We start from the raw sequence: 22705 nt of genomic DNA, 5'->3' as shown, positions 1-22705 counted from the left end.
CGAGCAATAATATTTCGGTAATTTTGCCACACTAATTACCCCTCCCAACTATTTATGTAAGTATAAAGAGCCATTCGTTTAATTCAACATATACACTTAAGCATTTATATGGCTATTATATTTAATTTAATTAACTCATGCTTTAAGAACAATAAACATTAATTTTGTTTGATACTTATTTACAACAAAAACACAACCCAAGTATAGATTTACTTGAGCTTATGATGCATTAGGCGTTTGTTGCAATAAAACACATTTGAGCTTTCACAGATTTGCTTTGTACAACAGCATGAAGAAAACAGTACTATCTTACAGCGCTGTTGACAATACACAAGCCTTGAGGTCAACCATCGCGTGAGGAAGATGCATTAAGATTTTAGGACGAGTTTAAAATGCCATGTAATTGCCGGTATAGAAAGAGCACTATTAATAAATATCTCCAATGAACTGGCAGGGGGGCGTAAAATCTGAGCCCTATATCTAAAAAAATATAAAATATACCGACACTCTGGTGAATAAAATGGATCAGGCTAGAAAAGCTAGAACTACGACAAAAATGTTTTGTATTTAAAAAGTGGCCTATCTCTTAGAGATGTCTTGGTGATTTTGTGCTGGGCGTGTCAGTTGTGCCCGATGGTCATGGGGTCGGAAGAGCAGACAACGGCTGTGCTCACTCTACCTGTATATCAGTTCACATGTATATATAAAATATAGTATAGTATTATGGTAGACAAGGAACGATTCTGTTTCAGAAGATTGACATTAAGACAAAAAAGTTGACGTGAGAAATGTGTAATGTACAGAATGTCATCCACTCTGAATGGCAATATCTTTTTCCTGAAAAAGCCGCCTATACACTCGTTGTGTATGACAAAATATTGTTAATGAGTAGAATTGTTTTTTTTTTAAATCACAATTTATATCGGAACCTTCGAACAGTTTGTGTGTGTGAGTTGATTTAGGATTTTGTCACATATAATGCACGTATTTAGTAAACACCATAAAAGAAGGCGTCTAACAAAGGAATTCTATGGATTCAAAAAAGTAATGGTCAGCACACTAATGTAAGTCTGCTAAGATCACCCTGAGTGCGACGCAGTGTACTAAGTGTAATTAAACAAAATGAATTTATCGAACATAATTGAGTTCTAGAGCTACGTGATCCACGCTTGGCTGATTCTGCATTTCAATCAATTAACAACAAATTTCCCATTTATTGGTTTGGAATCAAGATATTTTGGACTTGTGTTCTAAATTTGTGTAAAAATTTTGAAAATACCGATCGCTTTATGCTTGAACTATTAAGCTATGTTTGTAACCAACTGAATACATAAGGGTACACAAGCTGCAGAGGATAGGCCAATGTGATATTTTTTCTGCCTCTTAAAATCAGAGGTTTTTAGAGGCCTTCATCACAACGTGCTTAATTAAATCTAATTAATCTAAATAAACCGTATAGTTAATTGAAATGTTATGATCAAACGCGTGTTCTCGGCGTGCCATAAATTTCGAAGGCAATATTACGTAAACATCAAAGTAATAAAATCAGAGCTTTGGCATCCCTCTGGTAATCTGATGTGGAAGCTATGTTTGTTATGCTAAAGGTGTAGGAATCTAGCCCGTACTTTATCCAGGCAGATTTATAAAATATCAACAGCTGTTTGTGTTTTAAATACAAAGAATACCTTTTGCAATTAGAAGGACGAGAGAGAGAGAGAGAGAGAGAGAGAGAGAGAGAGAGAGAGATAAGAATGAAATTAAAATTCAATCTGTGGTCGTGCCCGTATCACAGTTATTTCAAAACGACTGCTGTATTTTGCAACTCCACGCTATTTTGCGTGCGCTTTGTGGTATCGCATCAATCAATACATTTTCAATCTCAAACAACTCTTACTGTGACAAAAAAATCTAGCACTTTCTAGATAATTGTTTCTTTCAATTCTCTGTCAATTTTGGTAAAGACATAATGAGAAAGAGAAATTGAGTTTGCCTCAGACATTTGTTCAACACAGAGTGCCATTCCAGCTTACAATCCAATGGCTAGGACGTAATTACTTGGAATCGGAGATCCCGCCGAGGAAAGGCATTAACCAATTAAGCTTGGACCTCGTGTTTTACACTCCAATCATAAACCAGAGACATTTGCTGAAAGTTTGTCGGGCTTACAAAGCGAGAAAACATTGACAAGTCCGACCTTGGTAAATCAAAGGGCATCCCGTTTCATTTTTAATTTTCTGTCACATTTCATACACTAATTTGTCTTTTATCTGTTTCCCTGGGTGTGTTTTGCCTTATCTGTCAAGTCTAACTAGCGCTCACCGCGGCGGCCTGAGAGCAAAATTTCTATTTCATGTCTTTGTACACGCTTTCATTTTTGTTCCAGTCACGTCGCATTATCATCATTTCAGATTTAGAAAAGAAACGGAAAATTAATCTTTATCAAACGCAATTTTGCATTATATTGCTCGGAAAAGTTGAGAGTTTTCCGTGCAGTGATGAAAAGATGACTGCCAGGGATGTTTTAAAACGGGTTATTTTTTAGATTAGGAAAAAATCCCACACACAATATGTGAAAACGGAAGATTCATTCTTTCACCGTAAAGCAAAGATCGTATATGTCACGATGGAATCAACACGTAATTTCTCTTGATCTAATCGACGCTTCTTTGACTGTTGTCGCTGCAGTTCATCATACAGCTATTAATTACTGGTTTTCGTGCCGACCCCATACAGTTATCACTTACAATACCTAAATCTTTGCTGGCACGAATCCGCAGTATTACAGGTTGTAGAAAAAATGATCAATCATTTTTTTTTTATTCAGGCAATAACAATTAATGAACTGAATGAGAGAAAAGTAGGGGATTAGTATCATCGCAATTCAGATAAAGAATGAAAGATATGTGGACGGTGTTGTTGGAATGCGTGTTATCCGAGGTGGGCCGAACCCCTAGCTACAAGGCCCCTAGTCCCTTTACGTTTCCGCTGCCCAGGGTGATACACGTCAAGACGTAGCAGCAGTGTAACCTGTACGCCAGAGCTGACGGACACAGAGGCAAGCTTTGTTACTATGGCCGCCAGCGTCAGACCAGCTTGTGGCTTTCACATCTTGCTACAATTATTTTTATGACTTTTCTTCCAGTTATATTGATGGCACGAAGGATGATAACCCAATTATTTTGTGACAAGACTTCGGAATTTTACTTTAGTGCATTTTCAGTTTAATGGCCTTGGTGCACACACATGTGTGTGCGTTGGACAAATGATGAAGTAAGATTTTTTTCACGGTTAGTTTATTCCAATCGCCACAAAATGGCATTTATCAGGTGTAAGACTGACCTTCATAAAGTGTACTTTCAATCATACTTTAAGAACAAATTAATTAGACATAAAACAGCACGATTTCAAACAAGTGTCCAAACTTAATTCAAAGGCATAAAATTAATTATTTCAAGTTGCATGCAATGTAACAGATATGACACGTTTTGCCTTACATACGGTTAGATTATTTAGTTCAAAAAGTATTGAATTCTACACGTAGTTTGAGCACGGCTGTGGCGTAACTCTACATTTCCGGTCGATTTCCTGCACTATTTTCGGCTCTCTTTGAAATTAGCAACGCCACATTGATTTCCATTGTTTTTGTGGCAGGATGAAATTTGATAGGATCGAACCACAATGCAAGTGCGTATGCAGATTTAAATATTAGCATTTCAACTGTTCAAACGACGTAGGAGACGCAATTAAACTGAAACCTGATCGAAATGCTCACACACCTCGTGGTCACGTGGGGAGGGGCACACAACAGAGATGTCTTCTCAGTAGATTTGGAAATTAGACGCATGGTCCCATATTTTACAAAATCTCACATACCGAATGAATGATGATTAACAAAGTTCAGTGGTTTTAAAAATTATTCCCTTGTGCCATGATTCATTGTTATCAAATTAGTTATATTTTAATTTCGTTAAAAATATTTTGAATCACATTACTTTAAATCGAGCTATTGCAACATTTCTTAAAATGTATTCTAACTGATAGCTGTTGTGTGAGGAATGTTTGGGTTATAATTTTGGGATGAAAAGGAGTGAAAGTGTGAAATAATACCGTAGAGGTTTGGATACTTGCGAAAATGACGATTAAAATGGATCGTTTTCTACCACAGCCAAGCAAGGCCCTCATATTGCTCTTTACACACATGGTAATGATAATAATATCGGATCAATTTTGCTAAAATGTGACGGTCAAACACTTACCTTTAACTGTATAAAACGCCAACAGTTAAAAAAAGGTAATTGGCGTGCAATTGCGTCTACACAAGCAATTAGTTTGGAATAATAACAAAATTGTTAAATTATGCCCATATGCACCGTTTATTGTATATTAAATGTCCCCAACAACATGGTTTGTTGAAAAAATCACAGCTCAGTGCTGTATGGAGTAAAATATACCCGCATTTTGACTTGATGAATAAACACCTGCATCTGTGCCACCTAACACCAGGTCTTTTTTTCTTTTACTCTTTGCCTGGTTTCTTAATATCTGTATTCATTTTGGTATTGAAAAAGTAGTTAGTATAAATCATAACTGATAGAAAAAGTAAACGTGCCCAGAAAGCAGTTATGGCTTGTGAATTATAGTATTTTTTCTCTTAACTTCCAAGTATATTTTACATAAAATACCCGTGATTTTTCCAGTAATGTTGACAAGACAATGCTTGTGCACTCTACATTCAAATTTAATAGTATAGGCATTAAACCAGTGCATATGCCTGTGATTAAAATACAACATTTCTGGTATTGTTATCTATTTAAGTACCTCCTTCTGCTAGGCAGTGTGTAAAGAGGGGAAATTTAATACGCAACAGCAGCTTTTTTCACACATAAACCACCGTTTCTCAATACAGAATATATTAAGAGATGTAATGAAAAAAATTATTTGTCCACGGTCATTAGGTAGCCGCGTATTTATTTTGACAAATGGACTGCTGACGCGATTTTTTATCGATATGACATCAATTATGAAATTGGCCCATGTATATCTTTCAACATAAAGATGCCCTCCTTAAATTAAGCATTTTTTAAAAATAAAACTGACGCATTTGACTCTATAGTTATATTCCAGGCAATCCCCTAGTTGATTTATGTCCTTACAGTAATCCACGTTGCTAATACTCGTGTGCCTCCTGTAATCAAAAACTAACGCCATTGGCACTTGATTTTTAAATAATTTTAGAAAAGGGTAATTATATTATAATAAATTGACATAATAGATAATACATTTTATTAGGCACATTATTATTCATAACTACTACTTTTGTCCTTTTTTCTTTTTCAAAGACACTTTTGAAATCGTGTCCTAAAACCTAAACTACACGCATCTTTAATAGATGCTGTGGAGAGCTCTCAATAAACACAATTTAGTAACTTATTTTTGCTTTTTCTGTTGCTTTATCAACTGAGAATTCTTTTTAAAGAAAGTTTTAAAAGGGAAATAACATGACGAACTGCTCAACACACACACACACACACACACACACACACACACACACAGTAATGATTACTTTTGTTTTTTGCTACTTTCGTCTTTTCGAAAATACTCCGTAAAGCAACCTACCCTCGATTAGAAAAGAAGGTAGGCTATATGAATTAACAGGAACATTAAAACAAATACTCAAGTTCACTATCTGATTTCAGAACATAAGTTGTGTGATGGGACGCAAAAGAGAAAAGTAAACACGATGACGAGATATTTTTTCAGTGAAATCACCTAGTTTTATGTCGTCTGAGAACGGCTAACTTACGGAGTGTATTTTTAAATTTTAACTTAAAAGATAAATACACAGGGCCATTTTATCCCCTTTTGCTCTACTCTTTTTAGAATACCTATCCTCGACATGTAATTCTTCACAGTTTCTTAGGCCGGTCAGCCCGCAGGGAGCTGGTAGTCCCTATCGTGCATATTTCTATCTATCTGACTGATGAGTAACCTTCTTAATTCCACTGAACACATAGTGTTTAGCTGGGATATAGTTAGCATATTAAAAAAAGTCCTGGAGTGTTTTACTTATTTGATAATATTATTGCTTTTTTATCTTATTTTTTTCTAACAGAAATTAGCGTCTTAGATCCTATCTTACAGGAGGGTTTAAGCTCGGGGTTTTCTTCAGGTGTTTAAATTTGAATTAGATAAAGAATTGTTAAAAATTTATCCTTACAGTTTTGCACACCTTTAAGATTTATATCAAGTTTTAAACTAGACAAAATTTATGACTAAACCCATGGAAGTAATATCGCCCCTTAAGTTTTGGACAACTAAGCCGACGGTATAGTAAAGAACATAATTTAATGAAGGTCTTCGTACAATGCACTAACTTTCTGTACTTGTCCTGGGCAGGTGAATGAGTATTTTATTACTTCATGAAATCGCATTAAAAATAAACAGTTTTAGACACGAAAACTCTCGAAAAGTGATGTTTTATGCTAATCATTTGGCGCGTTGCTATATATAGTCGTGCAAGACCTCAGTTTACCTATAGTGGTCGGACGTATACAAACCCAGACTTGTTGATAAAATCTGAATAGGAAATGAGGAAAAAGATTCGGCCACAAAACACCCCACCAGGCCCCAGTAAATAATTTAATATACGGATAGCCGTGCGAATAATAGTCCGATTTTTACGGATTTTGATTGTCCAGTCTAATGATAGCAATTTTGAAATTGCGATAGTCGCCTTGTTTGTTGTTAGCGGTGTAGATAGCGGGCGATGCGCCCCCTTGTATGTTATCACCAGGCGCCCATACCATACAGAGGAAGCAGAAGACATTTTTCATGGTTGATTTCTCTGGCCAAATGCGTGTTGCCATTTTGTCGTAATGAAAGATAGGGATTAATTGAGGAACTTCCTTACGGTTTTAGGTCAAAGAATGTGCTGCCTGTATTTCTGTTAAATAAGAATTGTTATCGGCTTTTTAGAGAGAGTGACATATTAACTTAAAGGATGATTTTTAAAAAATCCGCAAATCCTCCCTTTTAAAGGTCTCACAGAACTCGTAGATGACGTTACCAACTCTCTTATTACTCTTTGTTTTAGTTTATCAGATTTTACCTTTCTTTTGTCTTTAACGTGAGGCGACATCGTTGTCTAATCGGGGTCCACATCTCTCCGTTATTAGTTACGCCTGTCGCGAGACAAGGTATACTTTTGTTCACTAAAAATTTGATGGGTTTAATCTCTAGATGACCATCAGCATGACGAAAACCAGATTTTTCTTCGACTAAATCCCCTGATATAGTACTCTCCGACTGAAGGGAAATAATTGTAACTGGTGAGGTGGAAATTGTGAAGATTCCTGTAAAGCATTTGGTCATTTTTGTTTGATTGACCTACAACCCGTAAAATACATATATGTACACTTTATTTACTTCATGACAAACGATTAACATAACTATTGATCAATAATTGCATACGCAAGTGATCCACATTGTAAAAATGCCTTGTTAGAAAAGCTTCTATTTTGTAGTCTTATGGAATTTTTTCGATGTCTAGATGTATTTGTAGTTGAATATAATGTGTATTTCTTAAGAAAAACGTAAACATTTACAGGATATGCGGCAGAAGAGGTTAAACTTAAGGTCAAAGAAAAATAAACGACATTTAGCTATCCATCGCTTGCTCAAGCTCGGGGGTTGCTTGTCTTATCGTTTATCTCCACCCTGGGGCAATTCAGTCGTCATTAAATACTTCTTCCTCCGTACGTGTCTCCAAGACAACCTCTACTGGAAGCCTTGGACAAGATGCGACGTCGCGGTGATGTCGTTGCTCTTGTCACCCATAAAACACTTGAAAAGGCTGTGACAGCAAATGACATTCTCTGAAGTAATTTATGTCACGCTTTCCTATCTTGTAGCTATTTAGAGGCGATAACATCAAATTGAGCGTGTCAGGAAATACGGTGATCAGGATTTCCTAAAGATTTTGCCATCTTCTAGACCATCACTATTATTACCATCACTATGATTGTATGCAATGTTATAAATGAAAAGTCAGCAAAACTTTAAGCAAAGTTCCCGGTTGTCCATTATAATTCTCAACATGCTTTTCAATTTCATTATTGTAAAAGTTATTGTTATCTTTTTTTTTCATCCACAGGAGTGGTATTGCACGTAGGCCTACCACAGACCCCGTACCACCAACATACCTGAAGGGGAAAGACAAAAAAGGAGTAGCAGAAAACGAAAGTATACTTATATAGATATAGAAGGACTTTAACTGCCACAGCGGGGACTTGATGGAGACAAATATAACCAAATGAGAGCAGACTGAAAAAATAACCTTGACTTTCATCTTTCGTGGTCCTGCTACGTCGCAAACATTGCTGAAAAGTCCGTTGAAAATACCTGTCTCCCATGCAAGAATAATATAAAAGTCAATTAGTTCGTCACTAGATTAACTCTTTATCCCGTTTCAAATTTTCGAATGCTTATGCGTATGAAGTAAGACGAAATAACAACAGCAACAGGTTATTTCAGGTGCACGTCAGCGGCAAGACGCACCTCGGGTTGTCATGACAACACCATGGTGTCACACAAACACCTGCGTTTACCTGCCAAGTTGTAAGGAAAGTGTGGTGAAAAAAATCACAGACAGGCACACACTACTACTGACCGTGACGCCCTCTTGTACCTGCACCTGCAAACTACCAGATTTGTTACCATAGCAACATCGTGCACGAGCTAATTACTTACTGACTTCCATTACATGGATCAATGCTCGAGTTTTCGCTGATCGATTCTTACTTAATAGCGATGAATTTAACGGCTTTTGGAATTAATAGACGTATATCACAAATGAAAAAAAAATTAAATACAAGTAAAAGCAAGCATAAATGTTAAATGAAGCATAGGAATAAATCGGCCCTTTTCAAGCTAATGTGTATTTTTTTGTATTATGTTTTCCTTTTGTAATTGTTAACAAATATCTGTAGATATGCTTACATACATCCGTTCCGTCCCAGAGAACCAGTTCTTTAAACATTGCCGAATGAATAATAAAACCGTGTTTTGTTCTTTGCAATTTCACATTATTTACTTATCGGTGTAATTTGTTTTGTATTTATAAATATGTCTATATGTGAAAACATCTTATTTAGCTTATCTAAAGAATATCTACTTACAGGGCTCCATGTATATTTCACACTGTATACGGGTGTTAACTTATTTTTCATAAATTCCTAAGTTGTGTAACACTTTCACTTGTTTATCTGTACATTTATGCTCCTTTATGTCTTTGCTATTTCACTTAATTACTAATAAGTGTAAAACTTGTGTTGTATTATTAGACATGTCTATAAAGAAACATCTTATTTAGCTTTTCATAATAAATATTGTAAAAGAGCAGCCTGCCTATAGTTTTCTGTCTTTTCATCACTAGTAAGTACACACAGGCCATAGAAGTAATTAATAAGCCTATAAACCACAGCAAACAGCTATCTCCACCTTATTTGGATACACTCGTACTCTTCAATAATGATATAATTATATTTTTTTAATGATCTGGGTGAATTTATTTATAGAGTTCGCTATATCTACTTTATATACCGTCCAATAATAGTGTCAATTGAGGAAAGCAGAACACATAGATAACAAAAGAAAGAAACACATATTTTCTTGGAGACAACGTGCAGAAAAATGCCTCCAGGAATGTATTATCTTCTGTAATGAAGAAGATTTACTTTAAGCACACTTGATCTCACTGATATTACTCTTCTCGCGACGCGATTTCTCAATAATAGACGAACACTGGACGTTTAACTGAGACTTGTTAATACAAAAAAATCAAGAAGCGCTCAGCAGGAATGATACGCAATATATATTACATATATAATGCAAATGCTCTCTGAAAGAGAGAGAATAACCATTAGAATGTTTTCAACTTAAATACATATTCACTTTAGACCGTGAGATGGTCCAGTTTTTCTTTCACAACATTTGTAATAAAGTTTTCTCCGTAATCATGACTAGATATGAAGAGAAAATCACGTTTTATGGAGCGGCTGAAATTATCTATGAAACAACTGATTTGATTAGCGTTTTCTACTTAAAGTTGAGTCAATCTGACAACTTTGGTACATTTATCCAATGACTGACTAGGATAACAATTAAATAGAGAATCAATCTGACCCTGTTCCTCACGGTACGCGTACTCACACTATGAGTTGTACAGTAAATGATATTAAGAGAGAAAAAATCTTAAGCTGAAAACGAAAATCATGTCCTTCGCTAAATAATGTTTTACTCCATAATTTTCATTCTATGATGCGTCCAAAAGACGATTTTGCCTAGAGAACGAGCTTGCTCCATTCAATCGAATATAAATATATTAACTGGAAATGCATTACTGGTGCGAGCACGCAAATAACACTTAATGTAGAAAGGTGCAATCATGTACCGAAAATGAAATAAATTCTCCGCAATGTTAGGGAAGGACATCGAGCAAGTTTACATCATATCAAACAGACAGTCGTTAATTCTGATGCTGACATAACTGGACTTCATTTTATTGACGTAAATTTGATAGAGTTTGGAGGGTTACATCAGAGCATCAACTGTGGTAGCCTGTCGATGAATGGTTCTAATTTTATCTTTAATCTATCGATCCAGCTCGCCGTAATACCTTGATCTAATTATTGCTATCTATAATGAACACATCATCGCACGGCTTAGTGAACAACAAATTATGACAACTACGACAGAGGGCAAGGAGAATATACATGTGCGTCGTTCAGGATTGCTAATCGTTGAAATTGACCAATCTGCCATTTGCATCGTTCTTGTCTTTATTTACATTCCTATAACAACACTGCTCTGTGACTTGAACTTATGTACTCGTCACGTTATTTTGCCTTCCCTCAGATACGGTTTTATTATAATTTTGAAGTATCACGTAAAACACAGGCAAGATGCTGTTCGAAATTTGACATACATAGAAACGGTTGGGGTTTCTCTCAGTGAATCATGGCCTCCGTGGCATTTTGAGCACAACTATCAAATTAAGGCTCTCTATCACTTTACTCAAAATATATATACTGTATATTTTAAAACAACAAAGGAGGTAATCTGGCTACAGGGAAGACGAGGCTACAAAGGGAGGTGTTTGTCAGAACATTGATGATTTAAAAAAAATAACATTTTAAAGCCATTACCTTCTAAACAATATAGCAAGTTAAAAAAAAAACACAGCCCGAAATTAAGCCTTTTATATGTGCATAATTTATAATAATACCTGTGTTTCAAGGAAATATGGGTTTCTGCTGTAATAAATGAATCGATGAATTTTTTCAACAGCTGAGAACAATTTAGGCTCTTTGATACATATACATCTGTATAATTTTACTTGTTTGTGCAAGTTAAAAAAGGCTTTCGATAACATGTTTTATTTTATACAGTTTGGACAAGAAATAGTACAGAGTGGGACACATTTTAAAACCCATGAATCTATAGACCTGGTTGTGGTAACTGATGTCTCAAACAACAGAAAAAAATGTTTGAACACTAGTAAAGAACGATATTCTTTCCATAAATCACGTGACGTTTTCAATTTTATTACTAGATTATTATTTGTCTTAATTGCAACAAAATTGAATTTTCGAAACGATCATCAATCTTCGTTAATTTATATATTGTCGTTTACCTTCGATCCTCCGAATGAAAATTGAGTTAGACGGAGATAGCTGGGTTCTAGCCCCCGTTCAGATCAGGCACTAATCCATTTGGAAAAGAACGAAAACAGAATTAAGTTGCGCTCCGATCTGGACCCGCTGTGATTAGAAAAGTCCTGCGGAGATTTATTACCGAAACGACGTGGATTTCTCGTAATATCGCAAGAGTGTCGTTTAGAGGAGTTTCAAGGGACGACATATGATCGATACAAGTCCTGCTGTTGGGTTAGGAATGATTATGATAAACAATTAATTCAATTTAATGTTCCTTTCAAATGGAAATGTTTTAAAGAGAAACGTTCGGTAAATTTCGCGGGCAATATTAATCGCTAATCATGTAGGCCTAATTTCAATTGAAAATCTGCATTTTTCTGTGCGTGCGGAAACCACACAAATTAAAAGCCCCATCACACAACAAAAAGAATTAGTGTTTTAAATTTTCCCTTAAGTAAACCATTTTGAAAATGGAATGGAGTTATAAAAGATTTCAAGTTTCAGACAATGTGAAAAAGATGACATGTGATAGATCCTCTCTGCTGGATAATGGGTGTGCGGGGTGGGCAGACAAGTGCATTGCGCCGCACGTTTAGTATAGGTGAGTCGGTGCTTGTATGCGATAGGCATGTTTGACGGCTGGGGACTTAAAAGTATGTGTGCTTGTATGTGTGCGTGTGTATGTGTCATGGTGTGTGTGTGTGTGTGTGTGTGTGTGAGAGAGAGAGAGAGAGAGATAGAGAGAGAAATAACACGCGAAATGAAATTCACTACAAAAATTAAATGATAAAAAATCAAAGAAAAGAAGTAAGGGAACAAAAACATTTAAAGAATAAAACCTAAAAATCAAGAGGAATAATTCATTGGTACATCAAGAATATATGAGCATTAAATGAACAGATAAACCCGACTGACCGATGGTTGGTGGCCAAACGGGAAAAATTAGCAATAAAAGAAGATGGCAATATCAAAATATCACTGTGGCAACAGTGCAATAGATCGAGTAAAACATTATCATTAGTCACAGCAGATGCGACATCCTGACAGCGTCTTCTCTTATCGCCTTGTGCTAAAATCCATGCTATCAGAAGACAATTTCATGGTTTAGAAAATAGAACAAATTAGAAGTTAATTCTTGTAACGCCTATCTCAATCCTCGTGGTGCAGGGCAAATCGAAATTTCTTGTTACAGTTCGGGGAGTTGGGAGCAAGGGTGAAATGCGTGCGTTGCAAAGGTCCTGTGACACTCGAAATCCGCAATCAGTGACGAATTCCCTGGACAAATTAAGCTCGATTGCTTCAAAAGAAAATACTAGGAGAAGAAGAGCTCTTGCGGATTGAAGGTTAGGGACCGCAAAATTAAAGCCACGACGGGGTTAAGAAAATTTGGTTTAAGTTCCTAGAGCGCTGTCGAGTTAATTAATTGAAATCTCAAACGACCAAAACAAAATTGGGTAAGAAAATGACAAACTTGGCACGCGCAGTGATTAAACGGCTCTACTCATATCACAATTTAATCGACAGGAGACTTCAAAATCAAATTTTTCCGTAAATTAAACTCGAGTCTCTGAAATTACTACCCAGTGTTTTTCTGGGGCCTTGGGACGGGTTGTAACCATTCACCAGTGGGTGAATAGCTGACGTGTTTTCAGGAGCTTAAAAATAGAAATTTTATATTAATTTGACGAAACCCTTTCAGTTACATCAGTTTCATTTCAAATTGAAATTCAAATTTTTTTAATTCTAATTTTCTAATTGCTTTTTAAGTAGGCCTACCTTGACTGCCAATTAACGATAACTTAGTTTCCCAAGAAATACAACATGAAATCTAAAAAAGTTGTAGAAACTTATTATGCAGATTTAATTATTACCTTAAAATGCATTTTCATGAAAAAAAGCAAATGAACATCAGAACTAAGATGCATATACGTTATATTGACCGAAGTGAGTGTACGTGCGTTATTTAGACTAATCTTGCTCTCTAATGCTGAGAGATTAGAAACATCTAGCAGCACGTGCGCAGATCAATGTTATCGCTATTTCCGATTGTAGTGGCCATGTGTTCGTATGTGTGAAACGTAAACAAATCGGTATTTCTTAATTTATACACAAAGCAAAGATGTCGACGTTCAAGAATGCAAAAAAATCGCACCAAAAGACTCACAGGGAGAGGAATCAGGTAAATAATATAGCCTTATCTTAAGTAACTGCCCCCAACACCCAAATACTTCATCATTCATGGATGTGTGCTGCAACTGGAGCTGTGGGGTCGCTAATTTGACTCAAATTTTCCATCTTTTCCATAAAAGCAGCCTCTAGTCTTCCTTTTTTAATTTGCTTAAATGTATTCATTGTCGTACTAGCACGCTCAGTGTGTAAAGAAAACGTGGTCAAGAGATCTAAAGACGGGAAACTACATCTGTTATTTGTACTTGTCCAAGAAGACGTCTTGATATTTCACTGTGTGTACAGACAGCATTTCGACCTTAGACATCAGTGTCGCATATTAAACATATAGATGATATTTCCCAGTAGTCAAAAACAAATAAATGTACAGATAAACAATATACCGTACAAATGCTGTGATGCCCCCATTTTTGGATCAGGTGATGTCTTCCACCCAAAAGTATACAAAACACATCTTTTAAGATGTATTAAAATACATGTTCAATATACACAGTTTATTTTATATAAGCATAGATATTAGGTACTGTTCTATTCAAGAAATATTCTTTGTTTTCTTGCTTTGTTCAGATGATTATTGTGAATTTAAATGTTCTGTTTTAAAATCACGATCAGATGGAAGCACCAATTTCATAAAAACCTTTTTTTTTATAGCCGAGTAGCAGGGCACATCTTGGACTTTTGGAGAAGAAAAAAGACTACAAACTGCGAGCAACGTAAGTGGTGTCAGATATTTTCAGCAAGATGATTGCATATATACAGTAGTCGTCAGTTGCTGTGTTTAAAGACTCTGTTCTGATTTTACTGTGTATGTTAGTCATCGTGTCCCATTTCATGTAAAGGAAGTTTTTTCAAATGTAATGCTGAGGGGTAGATCCAGGATTATTTGAAGGCGGGCTTGATTTTTTAGAAAGGACAGGCCTCAGGTGCAAAGCCTACCCTTGGTATGTGGTTTAGGGGGTCCGTTCAAGGGCAATGAAAAATTTTGGTGTTTTGGAGAGCAAACAGTGCCATTTGGTACAGTTAAGAACTATGATTCAGATAGTGGAGAATTTTGGTGTGATTTTTTTCCCCAGAAACTGAAAGGGGGTTGGGTGGGGGAGGGCAGAGTCCCTCTTTTTATGTAATTTTCAAATCAAGTCACTCAGGTAGTGAACTGCACTGCCCATAAATATTTATTCATATTTCAAAATTTCTTTAGGGGAGGTACCCCCACCCCTTGCAGATACATCAATAATGAGAAATTTAGAAAATATCAATTAAAAATAATTGGAATCCTTAACTTTGAGGAACAAGCACTGTTTGAAAAAAGTGATTTTCAGGTGTGGCAATTAAGTTTTTGTAACCTCCTCCCAAACACATTATTTTAAATTATTTATTCACTGTGTACACCCCTCTCCCCCCCCCCCTCTTATAATTAAAAAAATATATTTTTTGGAGCGGGGCAAGTTGATTTTGACACCTTTTTGCCTGACTGGGCAAGTGCTTGAAAATATTTCATGTCAAATCCTGATATAAACATATATATTTGTTAAAAAAACTCCAGCTATCACACCTTGGCTGTTGGTAACCCTACAGGGCTACCTGGTGCCTGAGGTTAACATATGGCCCTGACTAGCTTTGTTAATTTTATATCTTGATTTTAGAGATTATCAGAGAAAACAAGCCACGATCAAATCTTTAAAGAAGAAAGCTTTGGACAAAAACCCAGATGAATTCTATTTCAAAATGGTCAACACAAGGTTAAAGGTCAGTATTGAGAAAAGCAAGCTTATGTCATTTGACTGATTAATCTCTTTCTAGCCATTTTGTATCTTGAAAATATTTTTTACAATATTTGCTAAATATTTTTTTAAAAGATTAATATTTGAAGCAACTCAAATGAAAAATTAAAAAAAAAAGGATTGAGAGTTTTTTATTTTCTTTCTGGAAATTAATGTGGGAATGATAGCAGCCACTAATGAATATTTAACATGATAATTTGAATGAAACTAATTTACAATGATTGCCATATTTCCTGTCTATTTATAGCAGTTTTTTTTTTTGAGAAGATTTCTGCAGTTCTATCCCTCTCTGACATCAGTGATCATATTTTAAAGCCTACTTTCATAAGCATGTTTAGGAAGCAATAATAATAAACACAAATACAATGTTTCAACAGTAGAAAACTTCTTAGACTGAAAGACTCATATTTTTTGTTACAACTAGTTTTGTATATTACCCGTAATGTCCAAAGTAGAATAAAAATATTAATTTCGTTTTTTGTGGATAAAAAAAAGAGGAAAAGTTAATTAAATGACATTAATCAGAAGTTTTAAATTTATGTATAAAATGTATTGGTTGTTTCTTGTATCATTAAGTTGATAATATCTTTTTGTTACATAAAATAAAATTTTTCATGACCAGCATTACTTTCATCATTACTGCAGACTACTTCATTCACTGTTTTCTTCAAGATACTGTGATCAATAACTTTTGTAGTGCCACCTAGTGGATAACAACCCTGAATTATGTATATGGCAGGCAACAACAAACATTTGCTTTTTTCAGCTTGTCAACCTTTCTGCTAAGTGAAATCATTGTATCTTATGTAAATAGTATGTATAAGCCATGTTGACCATTTAACACAAGACAGATATAAGCTGGTATCTGCCAGATAATATTCTGATGCCTCCACATTAACAGGGCAGTTCAAAGATTTTATTTAACCTCATTCCTAGTTATGCATCCATTTGTATTCCATTATGCGGCTTTGAACCAAGCTTGAATTGTACAGAGATATGAACACTGTTAGTCAAAAGTAAATAGATTGACTGGTAGCCTAAATTAAAGACTTATAGCTTTAACATTGCCAAAAGTGATTTACTAAAAAATAAAACGGTGCTAGTAATTTTAAATTTAATGAAGAATTCTGTGAGTCAAACACTTGTTTATTTGCCCCATTGATAACAACTGTGACATGCCAAAGTGTGTATTTATTTCTGACCTGTAGGTATGTTACATACATGTCAAAATGGAATATTTACCAACACTTCTGTAATCTATATTTTTTCTCATTTATCTCTAAATGACAATTTATTTTCAGTAATTGATAAAGCAGCCATGAAGTAACAAAGACATTGTGACAACAAGTAAATGTTAAAGTTGACAAAACCCAATAATAGTCATCCGGTAAATGAAAGACAGTTATTGAGGATGACAGTGTTGATAAATTGCCTGGAAATCAGAGGCTACAATCAGTACTAATAGCTATCAGCATGAACTGCCGAGCTTTTCTCCTGATGCTCTGCAGTCTGAATCTGTTATGACAAGTTGACACAACATTTTTGCAAATTGGATTCATCTGAAAGACAAGGAAATCTTCCCGATGCTTCTTGTATTTTAGAGAAAGGTTAATGTAAAGATCACAGTTATCTTGCAAAAAAGCTTTCAAATACTTTCCTCTTAAATGGACATTTGACAATTTTCATGTATTTTTTAAGTCCCGCAAAAATATGAGAAATTGATAAATTGGTTCGTAACAATTTGATTAAGATGTCTTTCTCACTAGAGATTTTTTATTCAATCTATTTGGAAGAATATTTTTAAAAATATATCTAAGTTATATTTAGAACATATTGAAAGAGAATGTTAATAAAATGCTTTCATTTGCTCTGAATGTGGCACTTAACAAATGCTAATTGAGACAAAATAAATGGACTTTTCTTAAATTTCCAACTCACCACTCTTGATATTTGAATGCATCAATAACCAAGTAAATTTCATCAAGTTTTTAAGGCCCATTAAACTAATTAGGGCTTATCTACTTTTTCAAAAGTCCCACCAAGGTGTCAGAAATGAGTGCTCAGAAAATTGTTTTGTGTAGATTAAAGCAATCATTATGAAACCCCTTGGGGGTCTTCTGGGACTTCATGATGAATTATTTCGCATACTCATATTGTCACCTTTTAATCTTGCCGATTATATCTAAGGGAATCAAAATATACAGCTGTAGTCACTGAGGGATTTTGATCATTTTGGTAATTTTAATCATCTTTATTGGTGGTAGCATACATTTGTGAAAAGTTTTGACAAGTAATGATGGATAGAAAGTCCAGTGAAAATGCATAGCTGAGGATGATGTTTAGAAATGGTTAGGCATTAGTAGGCAGTCCTGTGTCAGATGAAACTTGACTGTCATTTTTGCAGTTTATTATTTATTTTTAGTTTGTTGAAACCAAGAAATGATAGTCTTTTGTAATTTGTACAGAAAAGTATGAAAATCAAATCCACAAATTTGTGTCATTGTTCATTAAACAAACAGTGCTTTGATAATCACTACATTTCAAACGACAAACTTATAAAAAAATGAAACTTGAAAAAGCAAAAAATGTCAGTGTATGGTTACTTCCTACTGTTTTAGGGTATGTGGCCAATAAAGTTGACAAGGTCTTTAGCCATCTGTTTCTCCAGCGTGTTATAAAAAACAGCTTCGATTTCCCTGTGGTTTGCTGCAATTGTTGACTGTAATGTGATCCCTGTTCACCTTCCCTCCAGCTGTCATTACGATTTTAAGCCAGCTTTCACTACTAGATTTACATGTCTTTTTTAGCATATCATTTGCAACTCTTGGGAAATTAAGAAATTAATCTGTGAAGCAGAGTTGTCCCATTGTGGTGTGAGTGATTTTACCCCATCTTAACTATCTGCTTCTCGGTGATGTAAGTGGTTGGTAAAATGTCAATATTGGAGGAATTTGACTCCAAAAGTGTTATGGAAGAAAAATGATCAGGCATAATAAATTCTGAATATTTTTGGTTGTATTTTTGCTGTAAGAAAATATGGTTTCATGGATTGGAAAAGTAGCCATTGTTTTTTAAAAAGTAGTTTTTTTTTCGTTAATGAAAATTATCAAACACAAGTGGAAATATTTTCATACCGTTAGGTTACGGCCAACCTGGTTGAAGGCCTTCATCAGACTGATGTGAGTAGATGTTGAAACTCACTGACTGCTAGGTGGTAGAGTGGCCAGCACCCTCTTATGAATGTCAGGTAGATCGACCCCCCGTCCCTATTCATGGGTGACCTTCGCCTAGGTTGGCCATAAGCTAATAGTTTGTGTTTGATAATGCTAATGAACATTTTTGCTAGTTTTTTTTTTTTTTTGAATTGTCTTCTCTTTTATTTGAGATTTACAATAACTTTTAATTCATCTAGTCTTGCGAGTGAGGGGATGATGTTATAAACTTTTGAAAGCTTACTTAATTGTTTTCCATTGAAATGATAGATCACCTGTTACTGTTTTTTTTTAACTTACAATGCCATTCAATATTTAAGAAATTAAAGCAATGTCTCATTGTGGGTATTGAATGTACCTGGGTATTTTATTGGATTTTTAAAATTTGTAATTCAATTAGGATATTTAAGAGCTATTTGATGATTTACTTTCAGGAAGGTGTGCACCAAAATGATGACTCTCCCCCAGCATATAGTGAAGAACAGTTGAAATTAATGCAATCCCAAGATCTAAAATATATCAATTACAAGCGAAGCACTGAATTGAAGGTAAAGGAATATTTTGCAGTAGCCTCTGCACACCTGTTCTTGGCACTGATTGTTTCTTGTTACAAAGTTTCTTTTAATGAACATCTGTGTTGCACATCAAATGAAACTTAAGAACCTCTTCTTTATAATTCTTATATTTTTTAAGTCTACCAATATCTGTTGCTGTGGGTGTTTAAAGGCGCTCATTCAAAGACGCTCACTTGCCATGTACCAGACTGAGGTCATTGCAACCTAGTCTAGTTAGTTGCGCATAAAATGTTTATTTTTCCCTTGCCCCTTATTTATTTGGCATTAAAAAGGGAGTGAAGAATAATTAAAACTGATATTTGAATTAATTTCTAATAATTTTGACATGAATTGATATATATCTATTACTTAACATTTTGGGCCTCATGAAACACCTGCTCGTTTACACGTGCCAGGCTTTCTCCCATAATTTTCAGTGTATTTTGTTGCACTGTTTTGTTATTCCATCCTCTAAATGGAGCCTTCTGCTAACTTTTGAGTTAATTTTTTCTTTTTTCTCCTTTGTTGCAAGGGCCTAAAAAATAAAACTACTAAACCAGTTAATGAAACCTCAACACATGTTGAGTTTTTTTTTGACTAAATTCAAATGACATCACATGACCCAAGTGACCTATTTATAGTTATGGTTTCTAAACTTTGCTGTGGGACAAATCTTTTCATTCAAGTTCCATCGTAGGTTTATCAGTCATTTGTGAGACAAACGGTATAAGTAGAAACATGGCTTATTGTGACATTAAATTAGCTGGCTCATTCTGAACCTTTTTAAAGTTGGCATTACTAAAGAAATATAATACACGGCTCATCATCACTAAAATGCAGTGTTCATTTGTATCATGGAAAACAACAGGGTGTATGAGACCATGTTGATGGGTGACTGTCCTATATTTTCAAAATAATAATCACCCTTAGCATAACATAAAGGACAAATCAAAGTCAGAAAATGTCTAAAATAAATTTGCATGTGTATTGTGCAGTTTTCTTTTAAATTTTAAGAATTAAAATTTTTATTTGTTTGACTTTGTTGTATATTAATTTATGTTGTTGCTTTATTTAATTATAGAAAATAGAAAAGCTAAAAGGAAGTTTGCATTTACTTGAAGGTGAAGAAAAACCAAAAAATAAGCATACATTTTTTGTAGACTCAAAGAAAGAAGGTAAGTGCATATACATTTTAATATATTTGTATGCATTTAAAAAAACATACAATTGTTAAAATGAAAAGTGAACAGTAAATAAGAAAAATTCAGACGTACATTTTAATTGTATAGTTTATAATTAAGAATGGAAATTCTTGTTAAATTTGTTGATCATTCAATACTTTTGTCAGATTTTTTCTCTGTGATGATAATGATGAGAGAAAAAAAAAATGGATAGAGAATGATTTTGACACTTGGACCTGTTAAATCCTACTTATGAATTTAAACTTGCAACTTCAGCAAAATCGTTTGATGTAGCCAAACGTTTCAACACTCACCCCAGTTTACTTGGGAGAACATACAACCGCCCAACCTTGGACATGTTGAAAACTCAAACATATCAGAGTGGTCTTGACCAAGATACAGTTCAGGTAATGACAGTGTACTTGACAATTCAGTTTTTTGCCTCAACAATTTATTTTTCACTAACTGCTTGAGTCTGGATTTTATTTTTTTAAAAATGTATTTTTGTATTTCCTATCAGTGGTTCATTACAAAAGCCTTGCTTATGATGATCAAACCTGATGAATTTTTAAATTCCTCGTCATCAAGTCTGATGATCAGTCAGAAGTAGTCATTGCTCCAATTGAGAATACTATAACCTGATTTGTTGACTTTTAAAATTGTCCACAAGAGACAAGAGAGTTGAGATCAAATTATCTTTCAATTGTATAGGAATTTGCAGAGGAACGAAAGAAAAAATACAAGGAACTTTCCAAAAGGATAGAAAGAGAAAGACACCTTCATGTAATAGCACAGAAGATGGAAATGAAGAAACTGTTAATGGTACATTCTTATAGATAGCTTTTACGAGTGTTTTTGCTATCATTTCACTTTTGCTAATCAGATGTCTTGTTCCAAATATATGTATGGTAATTGATTGAATTTGAATAACTTTGTGATGATTTGACTAAATTTTGTAAAATTAAATGCTCTTAACCTTGAATTACCTTAAGAGTTTTTTCAAAGCAAAATCTTAGGTTAATGTTATTTTCATATTACACAAAAAGAAAATATTACATATTCCAGGACAAAAAAGCTAGGAAAAAGAAGGTTGCTGATGAGACAAAGGAAATGGCTGCTGTGTACAAATGGATGCCACAGAGAAAGAGGTGACCACAAGGTGACGAGGAAGGCATGGAATCTGAAGCTCATTAAAGTGTTTTTTCCTAAGAACAATAAGTTAAAAAGAAACAAAAAATCTGGACAGCTTGAAATGTTTATTACTATTAAAGGGAATGGACAGCAATTGGGCCCATGATGTTGAGCTAAGCTGGAGAGTGATTGGTTGGTTCAACGGTGGAAAATGAATGTAACTTAATCAATTGAAAAAAATTATTTTGCATAAAATGTGTTATGACAACCCTTATGCTGATGACTGTAAACTGGCCACCCTCTCACATCTCTGACACAATGAGTCATTTACCAAGGTATTATTTATTAATAAATTATTGCCTTATACAGAGCAACAAAGAAAAATGTGACTTTTAATTGTTTTTTTTAATCACTGTGTCAAAATTCTTGATTAAATCACTTTAATTCAAGGTCATTTAATGATAGACTGTAAGATGAATTTAAGGTATGGCAGGGAGGAAAATAAGTACACAAAATTACAATATTAGCACCTGTTCTCACCATCTTTGCTCCTATTTTTATAGTCCACACATTGCCAGAATACAGTACCAAGACAGCACTTCTTCAAAACTGTGTTCATTTAAGTGTAATGTGCAATTAAGGGGGAAAAAGAAATTCTTCTGTCCAGACAACCAGGTGGATTGAAGAAATATCCTGTCACACATCTTGGAATGGTCATGTAGGCTAGGTACTGCGTACCTGTCGTTTTTGTTTGCATCAACCAATCAAAATATCTGGCTTGATCATACCACAAAACTGCAATATAATTCACGTTAGCGGGAACTTTGCCCACAGTCTGGGTTAGGCAGATAGGGTAACATGTTGATAGTCATGAATGTTAAATTGTAAGGCAGGCTGAGAAGGGCTCACTTAATGTTTCCATGAAACCTACTTTTTCACCAACTT

At 34.7% G+C, this 22705-nt stretch overlaps 1 protein-coding gene across 1 annotated transcript; it reads left to right on the top strand.

Moving 5' to 3' along the window:
• Positions 1–13703: 13703 nt before the first annotated feature.
• LOC106160321 (putative U3 small nucleolar RNA-associated protein 11) lies at positions 13704–22144 on the top strand. Its single transcript, XM_013536874.2, has 8 exons — positions 13704–13893; positions 14553–14614; positions 15545–15647; positions 19329–19442; positions 20530–20623; positions 20906–21036; positions 21341–21451; positions 21695–22144. Exons 1-8 carry the CDS (start codon positions 13834–13836, stop codon positions 21779–21781), a joined length of 762 nt encoding a protein of 253 aa, XP_013392328.1. The 5' UTR covers positions 13704–13833; the 3' UTR covers positions 21782–22144.
• The last annotated feature ends 561 nt before the right edge of the window (positions 22145–22705 follow it).

This window comes from Lingula anatina, chromosome 1 (assembly GCF_051362555.1).
Source record: "Lingula anatina isolate TDL-2025a chromosome 1, LinAna3.0, whole genome shotgun sequence".
Lineage (NCBI taxonomy): Eukaryota > Metazoa > Brachiopoda > Lingulata > Lingulida > Lingulidae > Lingula > Lingula anatina.
This window is presented reverse-complemented; position numbering and strand designations above follow the sequence as displayed.